Source organism: Canis lupus, chromosome 7 (assembly GCF_011100685.1).
Source record: "Canis lupus familiaris isolate Mischka breed German Shepherd chromosome 7, alternate assembly UU_Cfam_GSD_1.0, whole genome shotgun sequence".
NCBI lineage: Eukaryota > Metazoa > Chordata > Mammalia > Carnivora > Canidae > Canis > Canis lupus.
The window spans coordinates 41141137-41158618 of NC_049228.1; the positions used below are offsets into that span (position 1 = coordinate 41141137).

The 17482-nt window shown below is 58.7% G+C and overlaps 1 protein-coding gene across 3 annotated transcripts; it reads left to right on the forward strand.

Moving 5' to 3' along the window:
• The first annotated feature begins 928 nt into the window (after positions 1–928).
• On the forward strand, positions 929–16613 carry INSRR (insulin receptor related receptor). 3 transcript variants are annotated; one of them, XM_038542977.1, is made up of 23 exons: positions 929–1044; positions 1304–1444; positions 4434–4985; positions 6450–6753; positions 6846–6988; positions 7209–7353; positions 8181–8395; positions 8637–8763; positions 10125–10363; positions 10740–10907; positions 11001–11196; positions 11305–11346; positions 11422–11642; positions 11858–11994; positions 12080–12242; positions 12451–12556; positions 13158–13210; positions 13369–13598; positions 14097–14207; positions 14343–14502; positions 14995–15124; positions 15247–15381; positions 15976–16613. In XM_038542977.1, the coding sequence occupies exons 2-23, from the start codon at positions 1360–1362 to the stop codon at positions 16322–16324; spliced, it is 4011 nt and encodes a 1336-aa protein (XP_038398905.1). In that variant the 5' UTR covers positions 929–1044; positions 1304–1359; the 3' UTR covers positions 16325–16613. The 3 variants fall into 3 exon arrangements, with proteins under 3 accessions (XP_038398905.1, XP_038398902.1, XP_038398904.1); XM_038542974.1 differs by lacking the exon at positions 929–1044 and having other exon boundaries at positions 1081–1444; XM_038542976.1 differs by lacking the exon at positions 929–1044 and having other exon boundaries at positions 1083–1444; positions 15601–16119.
• Positions 16614–17482: the final 869 nt, after the last annotated feature.

Here is a 17482-nt window from a genome sequence, read left to right on the forward strand (position 1 = left end):
GGGCTGGCATCGATCGCCGCCCTGACAAGAGCATCGATTTCTGCACGGAGAAATTAATAGATCTTCTCTTAGCTCCTCGGACCCGGGAGCCGCCCGCGGGTGGAGCTGGGGACCCGTCGGCCCTCGAGGGCCGCGCACCCGGAAAGCCCCGGGATCCCCAGCGCCTCCCGCCTCGCGGGCCTCGGTGGCCGAAGGAGCCCGCCGGTCTCAAGCGGGGAGGGCCGGTAAGGGCGAGCAAGAGGGTCCGGGAGGAGGGACTCGGGCAGGGAGAGCAGGGCCGCAGGGAGAGCGCGAAGCAAGCCCTCGGAGGGCGAGAGGCGCGGCTGGCCCTTCGCCAGGCTCCCAGCGCAGGCCGTCCTCCAGCTCCGAGACAGGGACGGACAGACCGACGGCAGCGGGCTTGGGAAGGCGACCGGACAGAAGCGGGCCCACAGGATCTCGGTTGTGGCGAGGGACTTGGCTGGGATGGAGCCTCGCGCGAAAGCGGAGTGGCAGCCTCGGGGGCTGCGAGGGGCTCCGGCAGGAGAACGGCTTGCATGCTCAGGACGCGGCTCGCGCTCCCGCCGGGTTTCCGCAGGCTCGCTCCGCCGGGTCCCGGCTGCCAGAGCCACCCAGCAGGTGTCAAGGCTCCGGGACTGCAGAACTCCCCCTCCACCCCGCCCCCCCCCTCCGCTGGCAGCGCGGCCCCACGTGAGTGAGTCCGCAGGGGCAATGGGAGAGCTCGGTCCCGGCCAACCATCCCCCTGTATTTTGGCCTTATTTCCCCAACAGACCTGTCCCCCCTCAGTTGTCAGGCTAAATATTTTGGCTTGGCGGGAAGGGCAGAGAGAGCCGGAGGTTCCAGCAAGCCAATCCGCTTGGCCCTGGGGCAGGGAGGGCGGGAGCTGGGCGCGGCTCCCATGCCCCGGAGATAGCCGGAGGAGGCCCCCCTGCCCCTCCCGACTCTGGGCCCCCGGCGGCTGCGGGTGTGGGTCGGGGACGCTCTCTCTCCCCGCCAGTCCTCGCAGCTCTCCAGGGCAGGCTTCTGTGCTGCGCTTGCTCCAGGTTGGTAGGCCTCCTGGACTGCCTTTTGCTGCGCACCCCTGCTGCCTTCCTCCCTCTGGAGGCCTCTCTGCGCCTCCTCTGCTGCCCTCAGCATCTCCATCTCCGTGCTAATCCCTCTGTCTCTGAGCTCAGACTGAGTCTCTATCTGCACCGCCTGTCACTGTCTTTGTGTCTCCTGCTGTATCTCTGTGTGGGATGCCCCCTCGGTGGGCCCCTACCCTTCCCTCCCTGCTGAAGCCCACATCTCTGTGGCCCTCAGGGCCTGCCAGACCCTGCTCCTCCCTGGAGCCATCTGCAGAAGTCAGAACCGGGACAATGGCAGTGCCCAGTCTGTGCCCATGGGTCGCATGCCTGCTGGTGATCCTCCTCTCCTTGGGATTTGGCCTGGACACACTAGAGGGTGAGTCCCCCCAACACTGTCTCCGGGAGCCCCATCTTCACCCTCCCACATCCCCCAGCCAGCTGCGAAGCCAAACAACTGAGTGTCTAGACAGAACACATGTGTTTACCTCCTTGTAACATAAAGACTGGGGTTAGCTCTTGGAAGGACTTCCCACCAGCAAGGTCAGTCAGCTCCCCAGATAAACATGGTTTCCTCTCAGTTCCCTGCAATGTGAGAGGGGCCTTTACACAGAGGGATGAACAGATGTCCTCCATTCCTGCTTGTGGAACCGTGATCCCAGTAAGCCTCAATGAGAATGGCACAAGGGGGAGCATCTTGGGAGTCATTTCTAGAGCGACTGAATTCAACGGGCACAGGGATGGGATGGGTAGCTGATAACTGGACATCATGAGGTAACTGAACCCATTATGCAGACAAGGAACTGAGGTCCAAAAGGTTGGGAGGGAAAGCTGGCCTGGGGTCCCTGGCGCTGGCCCCAGGGCCTTATCCCCTAGCCCTCATACATACCTAGGGCCCATCCACTGGGAATGGGGGCTGCTTTTCATTAGTGCTGTGGGCCAACACTTCCCAAGAGCAGAGTCTGGAAGGGGAGGACCATAAAGACCAAGTGGCCCTTGTAGGTGTTCGGAGAGCCTGGGTGGGGGCAGAAGCTGAGCATGTAGGTTTCAAAAGGAGAAGGATTAAAAGCATGCCTTTCCCCAATGCCACCATTCCCTGCCAGACTGAGGCCGCTCAGGGTTCCAGTGCTCTGTGCCCACCTGAGGGGTCCTGGGACCCCTCAGACTCAGGGCTTCCTGGAGCAAGTCTAAGTCTCCCCTTCCTACAGAGACAGAGGGAAGATGCAAATGGGTTGGGGTGGGGGTGGTGGGTCCCCTGAAGAGTCCCAGTCAGGACGGCATTGCATGCAAGGACCAGCCCCTCCTGTTCTCCCCTGCTCTTTTCCACTGCTGTGCCAAGGCAGATGCCAGCCAGGAGCACCGTTGTCAGGAGGGAAGCACATCCCTGGGATGGGGTAGGGGCTGGCGTGTGGTTGTTTGCTCAGGGAACCCAGATGTTCCGTTCCCAGTGCTATGCACAGGGCCATGTCCTGAGGGGAGGCAAGCAAGGGTTAATCTGTGAAGGTCGTGGATTTGTTTTTCCAAATGACTCCCATCAGGGGAGCCCTAGAGAGGCAGGGGCATGATGGGAAGTGGCATGTGGGCGCCTTGTAGAGCCTGATTGGCCTTTGCCTGGAGGGCTACAAGTGTTTTCTCATCCTGTCTTGCACTTTTTGTGTGTGTGCTTGCTCAGACACACACACACACACACACACACACACACTAACAGGGCAGAGCCAAGCACAGGGACCATTCACAACAGGGAGAAGATATGATGTAAGGCCCAGGGACTGGGCCTTGGTCTGTGGGAGATGCCGAGGGCCAGGCAGGAAGCAGGAGCTAGAGAGCCTAGAGGGCTTGAGTGGCCAGCTGAAGAATTCAGACTTGAGTCTTCTGCCATGGAAGGAAGGTATCGACGGGAGCAAAGTGAGAGTACATGGACCAGGTACCTAGCCCACTTAGGGGACTGGTCCTAGGGGCCTCAGGAAGAGAAGCCAGACACACCCTGGTCCCCAGGAGAGACGTGGACTTGGAAACCAAATGTCCATCAATTCAAACCACAGTCCCTAAAAAAAAAAAAAAACAAAACAAAACAAAAAAAACACACAAAACACAGTCCCTGAGTGCCTGGTGGGTCCAGCTCTGAACTGTGAGCACCACGCAGGGACAGTGCTGACCAGCAAAGGCCTAGCCCTCCAGAGATCCACTCCCTAGAGGATGACAAAAATGTAGATGGCGGTTGTGGGTGCTAGAGCAAATGCTGCCTACTCCAAAGGGGAAGTGATTAATTCAGGTCAGAGGATCAGGGAAGGTGGGCTTGACCTGCGGTTTTGGGACAAGAGCTGAGCCTTTGACCAGGCATCTAGCTCCCTCAGGCCGAGGAGGGAAGTGGGGTGTATGAAGCTCTGCTTTTCAGCTTCAGAACTCATTCATTTGTTCATGAAGTATGGACAGAGCACCAATTTTGTGCCAGGCACTATACCAGGCACCAAAGATATAGCAATGAGTTATACAAAGATACCTGCCCTTCTGGAGCTTCCAGTAAACAAAATAAGTCAATTATAAATTAGCCAGTGTTAAGATTTAAGCAGAAAAATTAAGTAGGGAGGGGGGTTGGAAGTGTTTAAAAGGAGGGGTCAGAGATGACCTCATTGAGGAGGGGACATCTGCGGAGACTTAAAGGAGGTGAGGGACCTTTAGAGGGAACAGTGTTCTGGCCAGAAGAAACAGAAGGTGCAAAGACCCCAGAGCAGAAGCTTGGCTGGCTTGTTTGAGGAACAGCAAAAAAGTCAGTGTGGCTGAAGAGAGGGAGGGGGCATGGGGTCAGAGAAGCTGTAGAGGCCTTGCCAGCTGAGGTAAGGACTTGAGCTTTCAGTTAGTCAGTCAGTGAGATGGGGGCCACCATGGGGTGGAGGACAAAGATCCATCCTGTTTTGAGAAGATCCCCTTGGCTCTACAGTGCAGAGCAGACGGGGGCGGGGGGACAAGGGTGGAAGTGGGGGGACCATCAAGGAAGCCACTGCTGTTTACCCAGGAGAAAGGGATGGTGCCAGCTGCAAAGGTAGTAACAAGTGGTTGGATATGCTGTCATTTAAAGGTTGAGCCCACAGGGTGGGGAGCAGAGGACGGGAGTCGAAGGAGACTCTGGATTCAGAGGAATGAAGTGGCAATGCCCTGAGGAGTGAGGCAGGCTGGGGAGGGAAGGGGAGCTCACGTTTGCCCACGTCCAACCTTCAAGCTGTCACAAGCCTCAAGCCTCGGAGACCCAGGGAGGAGGCCACAATAGAGCTCTGCTCCCAAGCAGGGTCCCCCTCCTCCAAAGCTGCCAGGGCAGGACCGGGTGCTCAGCCCACGGCGTGCTGATGGCTGCCTCTGACCTGTGCCCCCAGTGTGCCCCAGCCTGGACATCCGCTCAGAGGTGGCGGAGCTGCGCCGGCTGGAGAACTGCAGCGTGGTGGAGGGCCATCTGCAGATCCTGCTCATGTTCACGGCCACGGGCGAGGACTTCCGCGGCCTCAGCTTCCCGCGCCTCACTCAGGTCACTGACTACCTGCTGCTCTTCCGCGTGTATGGCCTGGAGAGCCTGCGGGACCTCTTCCCCAACCTCGCGGTCGTGCGTGGCGCCCGCCTCTTCCTGGGTTATGCGCTGGTGGTCTACGAGATGCCGCACCTGCGGGACGTGGGGCTGCCGGCGCTGGGGGCCGTGCTGCGTGGGGCCGTGCGGGTGGAGAAGAACCAGGAGCTCTGTCATCTCTCCACCATCGACTGGGGGCTGCTGCAGCCCTCGCCCAGCGCCAACCACATCGTGGGCAACAAGCTGCGTGAGGAGTGTGCCGACGTGTGCCCTGGTGTGCTGGGTGCCACCGGCCAGCCCTGCGCCAGGACCACCTTCAGTGGGCACACCGACTACAGATGCTGGACCTCCAGCCACTGCCAGAGAGGTAGGCACCAACCCAGAACACACGCGGGTGGCACCAGGAGCAGGGGGTGGGAGGGAGGGCTGGGCGGCCATAGGATGGCATGGGTCCCCACCACCCTGCAGCCCTTAATCCTCACTGGTCCTGTGAGACAGGTCCTCTCTCTGTTCCCATCTTGCACTTGAGGGAACAGAAGGTCAGAAAAGTTCAATAACTGAGTTAGCAGAAGGCTGTCAAGGGACTGGGCAGGACAGCATTTGGGAGTCAGGGAAAGGGGAAAGGACAGGTGCAGGGTGGGCAGGGCTGGCCCCAGGGCCAAGGCACAGGAACCCAATGGGGCAGCAGTTAAGTACAAAGCCAGACAGCCTGGGCCCCAGTGTCAGCTCTACTACTCTACTGGCTTTGTTCATGTAGTGTATCTGTGTCTGTTCCCTCAACCCAATCACAGGGTTGTTATGAGCAATGAGCTGTCCTGTAATCACCAGAGCAGTGCCTGGGCCCTGGTGGGGGTTCTAGGTTCCAGGTGACCCCAGGCAGGCTAGCAGTATTGTCATGGGGCAGGGGTGGGGCGGGGGGGACAGGAGCTGGGTAGGAAAGGAGAGGAGGAGTGACCCAGGAAGGACAGAACAGGTGGGATCTTCTTTAGGAAGCCAGGCACATGGAGAGAAAACAGAAGGAAGGAAGCAGAGCAAAGGAGGGAAGCAATGTAAGGAAGGAATAGCAAGAGGAGGAAGCAGAAGTTACGGAGAGAAAAGGAAGATCTTCCAGAGGCTAGGAGCAGATCTGGGGTCCCCAATCCAGGGCTCCTTTGCCCCAAAGCCTGGGCAGCAGGGCAAAGGGTAACCAGATCCCTGCTGTATCTGCTAGGCCCCATCTCCCCATGCCTACCTGTTGGCTGTAAACACAGTGGCTGCGCGTCCTTTCTCATGTACAGTGTCAACACGCCCTGGCTGACCTCTACCATATGCCCTACTCCCACAGATGTTGGGCTGCCACCGGCCCCAAACCCACGCACTGCTGCTTGGGGCCACCTCCTGCCCAGGGCACAGAGCTGAAGAGGGTAGAGGCATGGGCAGGGCATGGGTGAAATGACCAGTGGCGCCCCCTCACTGCACACACTCCCAGGCCCACTGGCCGCAGGCCTCACTGCCCAGGAGAAGCTGGCAGGTTCCCCCTGGCACCATGCCCAGGGAGGATCTGTGCACCAGGCCTAGACGAGACAGTAGGCTGGGTAGAGGCAGCCCTGCTGGACAAGGTCACTTCTCTGTCCTGAGCTCTGACAACCCTGACCAGGCGCTGTGGGAGAGGGGAAGCCACAGAGCGGAGCCATGGTCCTTGTCCTCAAGAGCTTCATCTGAGGAAAAGGGGGCCAGTAACCATTGTCATTTGAGTTGGAGGAATTTGGATGCAGACTAATAATGCTATCCCAGGGGGAGGGGGTGGCGCCAGAACCAGTGGGGGAGGCCTAACCAAGCACTCTGTCCACAGTGTGTCCCTGCCCCCATGGGCTGGCCTGCACAGCTGGGGGTGAGTGCTGCCACACTGAATGCCTGGGGGGCTGCAGCCGGCCGGAAGACCCCCGCGCCTGCGTCGCCTGTCGCCACCTCTACTTCCAGGGTGCCTGCCACCGGGCCTGCCCTCCAGGCACCTACCAGCACGAGTCCTGGCGCTGTGTCACGGCAGAGCGCTGTGCCAGCCTGCGCTCTGTGCCCGGCCGCACCTCCATCTTTGGCATCCACGAGGGCAGCTGCCTGGCCCAGTGCCCTCCGGGCTTCACCCGCAACGGCAGCAGGTGAGTGTCAGGGGATGGGGGCATTCTTGGATCAGTGAGGAGGTCCACACTGGTCCAGGGCTCATTCCACATCCTCCACTTGCCCCTGCTAGCATGTTCTGCCACAAGTGTGAGGGGCTGTGCCCCAAAGAGTGCAAGGTGGGTACCAAGACCATCGACTCCACGCAGGCGGCACAGGACCTGGCGGGCTGCACCCACGTGGAGGGGAGCCTCATCATCAACCTCCGCCAGGGCTGTCAGTACCTTCCTCGGGCCCACACCTCTCCTCCTGGTCATGCCCCCTACAGTGACCCAGCTAAAGCACTGCTTTCCATCACCCCGGGTCCCAGTCCTGAGGGTCCCCCTCCTGGCACCCCTAGTCAGCACCTTCCCCCTACCCCCTCACCCCTGGCGGCCATACATACAGTTCCATCACTTTCCCCACCCTGCTCCAGCCCTGTCTTCCCCATTTCCAGACAACCTAGAGCTGGAGCTGCAACAGAGCCTGGGGCTGATAGAGACCATCACTGGCTTCCTCAAGATCAAGCACTCCTTTGCCCTCGTGTCCCTGGGCTTTTTCAAGAACCTCAAACTCATCCGAGGGGACGCCATGGTGGATGGGTAAGGGGCAGAAACAGCCTCTGACCAGCTCCCTCTATCACATTTCCTTCCTAACACTCCCACAACAGGGGGAAAGAGCATGGGCTCTGGAATCAGCTCTGCTGTGTGCTATTTGTGTGACACTGGGTAGGTTAACTTAACTTCTCTTGTCCTCAATTTTCTCATCTGTGAAATGGGATTCACATAACAGTACTTATTTCTTAAGACTGTCGTGAATATTACTTACATTGTTATGTGTAAAGCACTTAAAACAGTGCCGGAACACAGTGTACACTATACAAGTTATGGTGACATCAAACTGCGCATGGGTTGGCTATGTTCTGTGATACTCTCAGCTGCAGAGCAAGATGGCCTGGGTCTGAAACCTATCCCTGCCACCTACCAGTCAAGACCTATCTGTACCAGCTAGGATTTTCAAAATACAGAGTTATTTATTTATTTGTTTATTTGAGTGTGGGGGAGGGAACAGAGGGAGAAAATCTTTAGCAGGCTTCACACTTGGAGCCTGAGGTGGGGCTTGATCTCAGGACCCGGAGATCATGACCTGAGCCAAAATCAAGAGGGTGCTCAATGGACTGAGCCACCCAGGTGCCCCCAGAGAATTTTCTTAATGACCAACCAGCCAAGTGGTTTCTCATGTCTCCCCCAAACTAACATGGACCCCTAGGGGTGCCCACACTCCAGCTGGAGAAGCACAGCCCCAGGCTGAGTGCCCTCCTCCTCTGTGCTCCCAGCACAGCCTCTCTAGGAGGGACCCATGGGGCACCCCTGTTCCCCACCCCTCGCCCCCACCTCCCTGCAGCACACGGCGCCTCGACCTTCCCCAGGAACTACACCCTGTATGTGCTGGACAACCAGAACCTACAGCAGCTGGGGGCCTGGGTGGCTGCGGGGCTCACCATTCCCGTGGGCAAGATATACTTCGCTTTCAACCCTCGCCTCTGCTTGGAGCACATCTACCGCCTGGAAGAGGTGACCGGCACGCGGGGACGGCAAAACAAGGCTGAGATCAACCCCCGCACCAACGGAGACCGCGCCGCCTGTAAGGCCCAATGCCCCAACCCCGGAGACGGGACGCCCAGAATCCCCAGGCGCGCACACTGAAAGACCTCCGACACGCACCAGGGCGGGAGGGGACATTTGACGGGGACAACGTGATAGGTTCTCTAACGAGGCCGCGTGGGGAGTGGCACCCGCGGGGTCAGAGTGGAGACGCGGGAGTAGGCGACTCAGGTGGAGACGAAGGCGGCTGACAGTAGGTGTTGGCCCCCCGCCCCGCCCAGGCCAAACTCGCACCCTGCGCTTCGTGTCCAACGTGACGCAAGCTGACAGCATCTTGCTGCGCTGGGAGCGCTACGAGCCGCTGGAGGCTCGGGACCTGCTCAGCTTCATCGTGTACTACAAGGAGTCGTGAGTGCCGGGGCGGGGCCAGGGCGGGCGGGGCGGGGCCAGAACCACGTGGGGCGAGGGCGGGGCCAGAGCCCCCTCGGAGCCGGGCCAGGACATGCTGGGGCGGGGTCGGAACCAACCAGGCCAGTCTGTTCCCAAAAGCGTTCGGGTGAGAGCAGGGTGCAGCGAGGCTGTAGAGAAGCAAGAAGCGGGGACCCCGAAGTCTCACTCCCTTGTAGGGCCCATGTCTGGCTCTCCCCTCACTTTATTCACCTCTCCGTGCCTCAGTTTCACCTCACCAGTGAAATGGAAGGTCAGAACTTCTGAGAGATCAAGAGAGGCGCCCTCCTGGGAAGGCTTGGATAATTAAACTTCAATTCACTATGCTAATGTTCCGTACTGACCACACGCTCCTGCCCCAGCAGCGGTTTGGGGAGTACCCACTAATTTGGCCGGTTTTATCCGTAGCTCTGCCAGCATTTCATTAAAGTCTGAGGAGGGGAGTCAGCAGCAACAGCCAAGGACAAAGGGCTGCTCTTTTCTTTGGAGAAAGCGTACTGACCATAGCAGGAGGGATAGTGGTTAGACCACAGGAAAGATTTCTCCAAAAGGATGGCTAGGAATCAAAACTAAAATTCTCAGAGGAGAGGTGGGCTTGGGATGGCAAGCTGGGAGTGCAGCAGTAAGGAGTACTCCCGTCCTGGTAGACAGAAGATGGGAGCCACCTGGCTTGGAAGCATTCCTGTGAACTAAAACTGAGAGGTATTAGTTTCCCACTAGCACAGGGGCCTGGCATGGGAGGAAAGGGAGAAGTCAATGGTGGGAGGCCGGCTCAATGGCCAAGGCTCTCCTGAGCTTCAATGGTAGGTGCAGGTCTCCAGCATGGGAAGCTAGAGGGTTTGCTAACTACAAATTCTTGGGTCCCACCCTCATAGATTCTGATTCAGTTAGTCCTGGAGAGCCTGTGAATCTGCATTTCTAACAAGCTCACAGGTAATCCTGAATCTTCTGGTCGATGGACCACACTTTGAGGAGCACTAACATGGGCTGGCAGTGTGCATCCCCTGCCTGGCTTGTGCAACTCACAATCCACACAACTATATCCACCTGCCTCTGGGCTCAAAAGATAGAGAATCTTAGGGGTCCTTCAGGAAGTTCCCCTAGCATCACTGCCTTGCAGCCTGGCTGTAGCTATGCTCACTCAGACATGCTGTGGGTCCTGTCTCAATCCCAGCTCTGAGCATACTCAGTGAGTGAGTGCTCCCCAAAAGCAGGATGCCTTCATGCATACTGGAAAAAGAATGATAATGACAGTCTCAGAGAGGAGGGGTTGCTAGAAACCGGGGTGGGGCTCCCCTCAGCTCCAGGGATATGGTTTGCAGCCCATTCCAGAATGCCACAGAGCACACAGGTCCAGATGCCTGTGGAACCCAGAGCTGGAACCTGCTGGATGTGGAGCTGCCCTTAAGCCGCACCCAAGAACCCGGGGTAACTCTAGCACCCCTCAAGCCCTGGACACAATATGCAGTGTTTGTACGGGCCATCACACTGACCACTGCTGAGGACAGCCCCCACCAAGGAGCCCAGAGCCCCATCGTCTACCTCCGAACCCTGCCTGCGGGTAGGCTGAAGACTCTGAAGGGGGTGGGAGCTAGATGCCCAAGTCCTAATGAGAATGAGGGAACCCAGCACCCAAAATAGAGAAGCTGGGTTGCTGAACACCTGGCCCCTGGAGATTGGGAAGCCAGATGCTTGAGTCCTAGAAAGAACAGGGGGCATTCGCCTAGGTCCTAGGGAAGCTGTGGCTGGGTTGTGCAGGGGGACTTGAGCCAATTCAAGGGCCTTGGAGGAACATGATAGGAGGGCCAGGATTCTGAGTTCCAGGAAGGGGAGGTTGAGGGTCAGGGATGCTTGGACCTCAAAGAGGAGCCCATTACTGGACAGGACTTGAAAGGGGGATCCACCTCCCCTCAGCCACACCCTACTTACTTCCCCAGCGCCCACTGTGCCCCAGGACGTCATCTCCACGTCCAATTCCTCGTCCCACCTGCTCGTGCGCTGGAAGCCACCGATTCAGCGCAACGGGAACATCACCTACTACCTGGTGCTGTGGCAGCGTCTGGCGGAGGACGGCGACCTCTATCTCAACGACTACTGCCACCGCGGTGCGCGGGGAGCAGCCCGGGCCTGAGGGTCGGGGGCGCTGGCCCGGGGCGCTGTACCAGCGTCTGACCGGGTCTCTCCCCGCGCCGCGCCAGGCCTGCGGCTGCCCACCAGCAACAACGACCCGCGCTTCGACCGCGAGGACGGTGAACTCGAAGCCGAGATGGAGCCGGGCTGCTGCCCTTGCCAGCACCCACCGCCTGGGCAGGTCCTGCCGCCGCTGGAGGCGCAAGAGGCCTCGTTCCAGAAGAAGTTCGAAAACTTCCTGCACAACGCCATCACCATCCCCAAGTGCGGCGGGATCCGGGGGCAGGGCGGGCTCGGGGGGAGGGGAGGGGCGGGTCTCGCTGGGCAGGGGGATGGGGCGGGGCCTGAGCCGGCCCTCCTCGGTCTCCCCAGGTCCCCCTGGAAGGTGACGTCCGTCAATAAGAGCCCTCAAAGGTGAGCCGGGCGGGACTGAGGGCGGGGGGAGGGGGGCCGGGGCGCGGCCGTGCGTCTGACTCGCGCACTCCCCAGACATGCGGGGAGGCACCGCCGGGCGGCCGGGGCGCTCCGGCTTGGGGGCAACAGCTCGGATTTCGAGATCCAGGAGGACAAAGTGCCCCGGGAGCGAGCAGTGTTGAGTGGTCTGCGCCACTTTACGGAATATCGTATCGACATCCACGCCTGCAACCACGCGGCTCACACCGTGGGCTGCAGCGCGGCCACGTTCGTCTTCGCGCGCACCATGCCGCACAGTAGGTGTCCCCGCTCGTGCCACCGGCTCAAGAACTCTACCCACTTAATGCTCCAACTAGCAAGTGGGACCTCTGGATCAGTCCACAGCCTGGCTCTCCTCCCAGTTCCCATAAGTCCCGAGCTTCCTGGACACCCCCTCCCCCGTTTAGCCCCCTTGCGTTTGATCCTGACTCTGAAACAGTGGGGTTGGGCTGGCTGATGCCCTCTCCCACAGGAGAAGCTGATGGCATCCCAGGGAAGGTGGCCTGGGAGGCAGCCAGCAAAAGCAGTGTCCTCCTGCGCTGGCTGGAGCCACCTGACCCCAACGGACTCATCCTCAAGTATGAAATCAAGTACCGCCGCTTGGGAGAGGTAGGTACCCCAGGAGGACCCCCAAACCTGGACCCAAGTAGTGCCTCCATCCTCTTCCCAGCCAGCTCTTCTGTATTGCCCCCAGGAGGCCACAGTGCTATGTGTGTCCCGCCTACGATATGCCAAATTTGGGGGTGTCCAGCTGGCCCTGCTGCCCCCTGGAAACTACTCCGCCAGAGTTCGGGCAACCTCGCTGGCTGGCAACGGCTCCTGGACAGAAAGTATCGCTTTCTACGTCCCAGGCCCAGGTAGACATGGCCTCTGTCCCAGACCTGCGCTCCCATAGTCCCAGCTGGGGCCCCAGCCACATTGCCTGTGGTGGAAACCACAGGAACCGGGTGGCCACTCCACCCCCATTCCTCCCCTGTTCTCACTTCCCCGGTGAAAACAGAATTGTCTTCTACCCTCTGACTTCTCCATCTTTGACTCTACCATCTGCTGCCCTCTGACCACCAGAGGAGGAAGACTCCGGGGGGCTGCACGTCCTTCTCACTGTCACCCCCGTGGGGCTCATGCTGTTCATCATTCTTGCCGCCCTCGGTTTCTTCTACGGCAGGAAGAGGTGACGATGCACAGGTTCCCACCCCCTTCTCCCCCAGCCCTCTCACAAGGTCAGTGCCACCTGCGGGTGGTATATGAGACAGCACAGAGGATGTTCCTTAGAAGCAATAACTCATCCCCTGGGGCAGCTTGGAGGAGACACACCTCTCAGTCTAGGTGACCGACTCCACCCATTTGCCGGGACTTTTCCCCTACCTTACCAGTGGAGGTCCCACCTCCTGAGACTCCCCAGTCTAGGCACACTGGGACTATTAGTCCTCATGTTCTCAGTCAATAAAGTGGGAGAAGAGACAGGAGACTCACTGTGTGCCCTGGGATAGTTGGTGCCAGATGCCCCTGCGGCTGAACACAAGAGGGAAAAGGAGGCAGGCTTCTAAGGACTACCTGAGGAGGCAGGAACTGCCCTCTTCCTGTGCTCCCTATTACCAGCCTGTCCAATCCCAGATCCCAGGACAAGGACCAAGACCAGCTTGGAAAGTCATCCTGATCAGGGATGGGAGGGAGTATGGTCAGTAACTTCCCTCCTCCTTGCAGTACCCTCTTTCTTGTCTTCTGACATTGCTCCTTCCTTCCTGAGGACAATTCCTCACCTCCCCTTGCAGAAACAGCACCCTCTATGCCTCAGTGAATCCGGAGTACTTCAGCGCCTCTGATAGTAGGTCTGGGAGTGGGTGGACAGGTGTGTGGACAGAAGGGGAGGAGATATTCTTAGAGAAGACAGCCTTGGGACCCAAGCCCTTCTGAAGAGGAGAGAGGTGGGTTGGGGCGTGGCAGAGAGCAGTGTTCTCTCCTGGTGACCCCACCTCCTCTTAGTGTACATCCCTGATGAGTGGGAGGTGCCTCGGGAGCAGATCTCCATAATCCGAGAGCTGGGCCAGGGCTCCTTTGGGATGGTATATGAAGGCCTGGCACAAGGACTAGAGGCTGGAGAGGAGTCCACACCCGTGGCCCTGAAGACAGTGAATGAGTTGGCCAGCCCACGAGAACGCATTGAGTTCCTCAAGGAAGCTTCTGTCATGAAGGCATTCAAGTGTCACCATGTGGTAAGGGATGCTAGGGGACATTGCCAAGGTAGGGTCATAACTAGGATGAAAGTCATATGATAAGAAGGAAAGGGCCAAGGATGAGATCAGGGTACCATCAAGGTCAGGGTTAGGAATATGGTTAAGGTCCTAATTGAGGTAAAATTCATGGTTAGGATTAGAGTCAAAACCAGGTCATGCTGGGGCCATGGTAGAATTATGGCTAGGGCTGAGATCAGTCATGGGTGGGGGTCAATATTGAGTGTTCAGATCATTATTAGGATCATGATAAGGCTCAAGGTCAGAATTGGAATCGTGAAGATTGGAATGATAGTTATGATCAAGGTCATGGGTTAGAGTTAGGGTCATTGTTAGATCAGGATTAGGGTTATGGCCATGGTTGGGTTTAGGGTCCGGGTTGGTGTCTGGCTCAGGTTGTGGTCACAGCAGGTCAACATTTTGGCCAGCTGGTCAAGGGGACCTGGGTAGACCTGCAACCAGACTCTTTGTCCATCCCAGGTACGTCTCCTGGGTGTTGTGTCTCAAGGCCAGCCAACTCTGGTCATCATGGAGTTAATGACTCGTGGGGACCTCAAGAGCCATCTTCGATCTCTGCGGCCTGAGGCAGAGGTAGAGACCAGGAGTACCCTGAGCAAAGGGGCTGAGGGAGTTGGAGAAGACTTGGGCACAGTTGGAAGGGGGGATCCCTGGGCAGGAGTCCAAGCTCTAGGTACCCTTGTCACCAGCCCCCTCTCTTGGCTCTAGAACAACCCTGGGCTCCCACGGCCAGCACTGGGAGATATGATCCAGATGGCTGGTGAGATTGCAGATGGCATGGCTTACCTCGCTGCCAACAAGTTTGTGCATCGAGACCTGGCAGCCAGAAACTGCATGGTGTCCCAGGACTTCACCGTCAAGATTGGGGGTACAGGGGGATCCCTGGGTGGCTCAGCGGTTTGGCGCCTGCCTTTGGCCCAGGGCGCGATCCTGGAGACCCAGAATCGAGTCCCACATCGGGCTCCCAGCATGGAGCCTGCTTCTCTCTCTGCCTCTCTCTCTCTCTCTCTCTGTCTATCATAAATAAATAAATTTTAAAAAAGGATTTAAAAAAAAAGATTGGGGGTACAAGGGTGCCAGGCGGGTGGGGGGCAGCCTGGGGAGTAGAGCAACTCTTCTTAAGCTAAGCTAGGAGACCCAGGCCTGGCCCACAGCTCTGTCCCTGACAGCCCCCACCCTGGATCTCAGCCTTCTTCCAAGGCCAGAGGGGTTGTAGTGGGGTGATCTCTGAGGTTCTTTGAGCCCTTACCTCTGGGATTCTTGGAGGCCAGGAAGGAGGAGAGGGCTGGGAGAAGTATCCCGGGGGCAGGGGCTGGTGTGTGGTCCTGCCGCCCCATACCTGCCCACCTTTGCTTTCCAGACTTCGGGATGACTCGAGACGTGTACGAGACAGACTATTACCGCAAGGGCGGGAAAGGGCTGCTGCCCGTGCGCTGGATGGCCCCCGAGTCCCTCAAAGATGGAATCTTCACCACACATTCGGATGTTTGGTGGGGCCTGGCTGGAGCGGAGGGCTCAGGGGATGTGGAGGCGGGGTCCGGGGAGAGGCCTGGGTGCACTGAGCAGCATGCAAGGTGCTGGCTGGGCTTAGGCCCTTCTGCGTGTCCTCCAGGTCCTTCGGGGTGGTGCTCTGGGAGATCGTGACCCTAGCTGAACAGCCCTACCAGGGTTTATCCAACGAGCAGGTGCTCAAGTTTGTCATGGATGGTGGGGTCCTGGAGGAGCTGGAGAGCTGTCCCCTTCAGCTGTAAGTCACTCTTGCCCCACCCCTCCCTCATCGCTGCTCTGTCTACCCTGCCCTGCCACCATGATTCTGGCCTGCCTCCTCTGTCCACTGGTCCCCAGCTCTGAGGCTTCCTCCTCTAAATCCCCACTATAACTATTTACCCCCTTTGGCCCTCCCAACGGAGTCCCCCATGGTCCCCCTTGTGCCAGCTGGCCTCTCATGCTGCCCCCACCCCACCAGGCAAGAACTGATGAGCCGCTGCTGGCAGCAGAACCCACGCCTGCGGCCCACCTTCACCCACATCCTGGACAGCATTCGGGGGGAACTGCGGCCCTCTTTCCGCCTCTTTTCCTTCTATTACAGCCCAGAGTGCCAGGGGAGCCAGGGGGCCCTGCTGCCTAATGCCAAACCCAACTCCCTACCAACCCCAGAAGGGGCTCCCTCAGACTGCATGCCCCAAAATGGGGGTCCAGGGCACTGAGGGGACCCTTTCCCAGGATGTCTGGCCTCCCCGGGGGGTGAACCAGATTGGGCCAGAGAGCAGGAGAGGAAAGATGGGGTGGGTGTGTGTGTGTGTGGGGGGTCAGAGCAGACTCACTGTAAGGATTTTCTCAGGAGTCTGAATTCTCTTCGAGAGAGTGAGCAAGGTCACAGCAGGAGGAGTGGACCAGAGGTCCAGGCCCTGAGTAGGAGCCCCTACTCAGACTGGAAAGAGGGGCTCACCTATCCAGAAGGCAGGGTCCAGAGAACCACATCCTCAGCTTTGGGTCTCCTGTGGACGTCTGAGGCCATCAACACACTTGAAACCAGAAGAGCAACCTGCATCAGGCCTAGAAGCCTCCCTGTCCATGTTTGGGATGCTGGGGATGAGGTGTCCACACCACTACCCTCGTCTTGGTGTCTCCCCTCCTCCCCCCTGCCTCATGCATCAGTTGGTGTGGGGAGAATCCAGAGGCCTGGGTGAGCACCGTCCCAAACTGGCCCCGAGGCCTGCCTCACTACTTCCTCTCCTTTGCTATACCCAGGGACCCCCCATGTTTGGTGCTCCTCCTCCCTTGTCCCCAGGGGCATCCCCTGGTGCAGATTCACCCCTTCTCCCAGGCCCTTCCTCTGGACCTCCCTCCTACCCTCGGATGATTGAGGCTTTAAGAGCCTTGTTTCCTCCCTGCCCTCTGCCCTGCCCCCCACCCCTGCCTCTCACGGGAGGGCTGGAGAAGACACAATAAATGCTGAGGTCTGTTTGTGCCCTGGTCCAGGGCAGCCCATTATCTCTCCATCTATATGGTGTTAACACTGGCTGAACTTCCTCCCTCCCTCTTTGGGGACTTGACACGGTGACCCTGAGACAGGGACAAGGATAAATACACTGCTGTCAAGCCCCACCTCTGTGAGGACCCAAACAGCCAGGGTCGCCATGACAGGGAAGCAGGACCGCCCCCCTTTTATCTGCAGCTGGGCTAGGGTGGTCAGAGGTGGTGGGGCCCAGCAGGGAAGCTTTGCATCTGGCCCCCAGCCTCACCCCAACCCGTTCCCCATGCGTCATCTTTGGGTACCCCGTTTCATTTCCTGGGGTCTCATAGGACAGATGAGGTGGGCAGAACAGGGGGTGGGGAGGGACCCAATGACCAGTTGGCGCTGGATGCCCCTGGCCAAGGCAGGAACACACATCAGAGCAGAGTCTGTGCGTCTGGCTCCCTTCGATTACCAGGAACAGAGATGCCCCAGAGGCATGCAGCAGAGCCCAGGGGAGTTCATTTCCAGGCTCTTATGCCCTCGCCATCAGGGCATTTCAGGAGAACTGTAGATAAAGGACATAAAATCCTGGTGAGGAGGATGGCAGCAGAAGGGGCTGGGCAGGGCTCAGCATTCTGTACCAGTGTCTCCTGTGTCCAGCCTTGGGGCCAAGCTCTCGTGCTCCACACACTCCACACGCTCCACACACCAGAGGCTGGGGAGATTTGCACTTCTGAACGTGCTTGCTCACTCCTGCCCTGCAAACCACGGTCCTGAAGGCGGGGCCTGAGCAGAGTGGGCTCGAGCCTGTGTGAGACTATCTCTGCGACAGTGATTACATCCCATGTACTACCGCCCTGGCAGGGTCAGGGTGGGCAGCAAGGGTCCC

Bases quoted from the DNA above. Each gene is read 5' to 3' on its own strand.
- INSRR (XM_038542974.1), top strand. From the start codon at position 1,240: ATGCCCCCTCGGTGGGCCCCTACCCTTCCCTCCCTGCTGAAGCCCACA. The intron at 12,557-13,157 runs GTGACGATGCAC...CTCCCCTTGCAG, and splicing joins TTCTTCTACGGCAGGAAGAG to AAACAGCACCCTCTATGCCT. The intron at 15,125-15,246 runs GTGGGGCCTGGC...CGTGTCCTCCAG, and splicing joins ACCACACATTCGGATGTTTG to GTCCTTCGGGGTGGTGCTCT.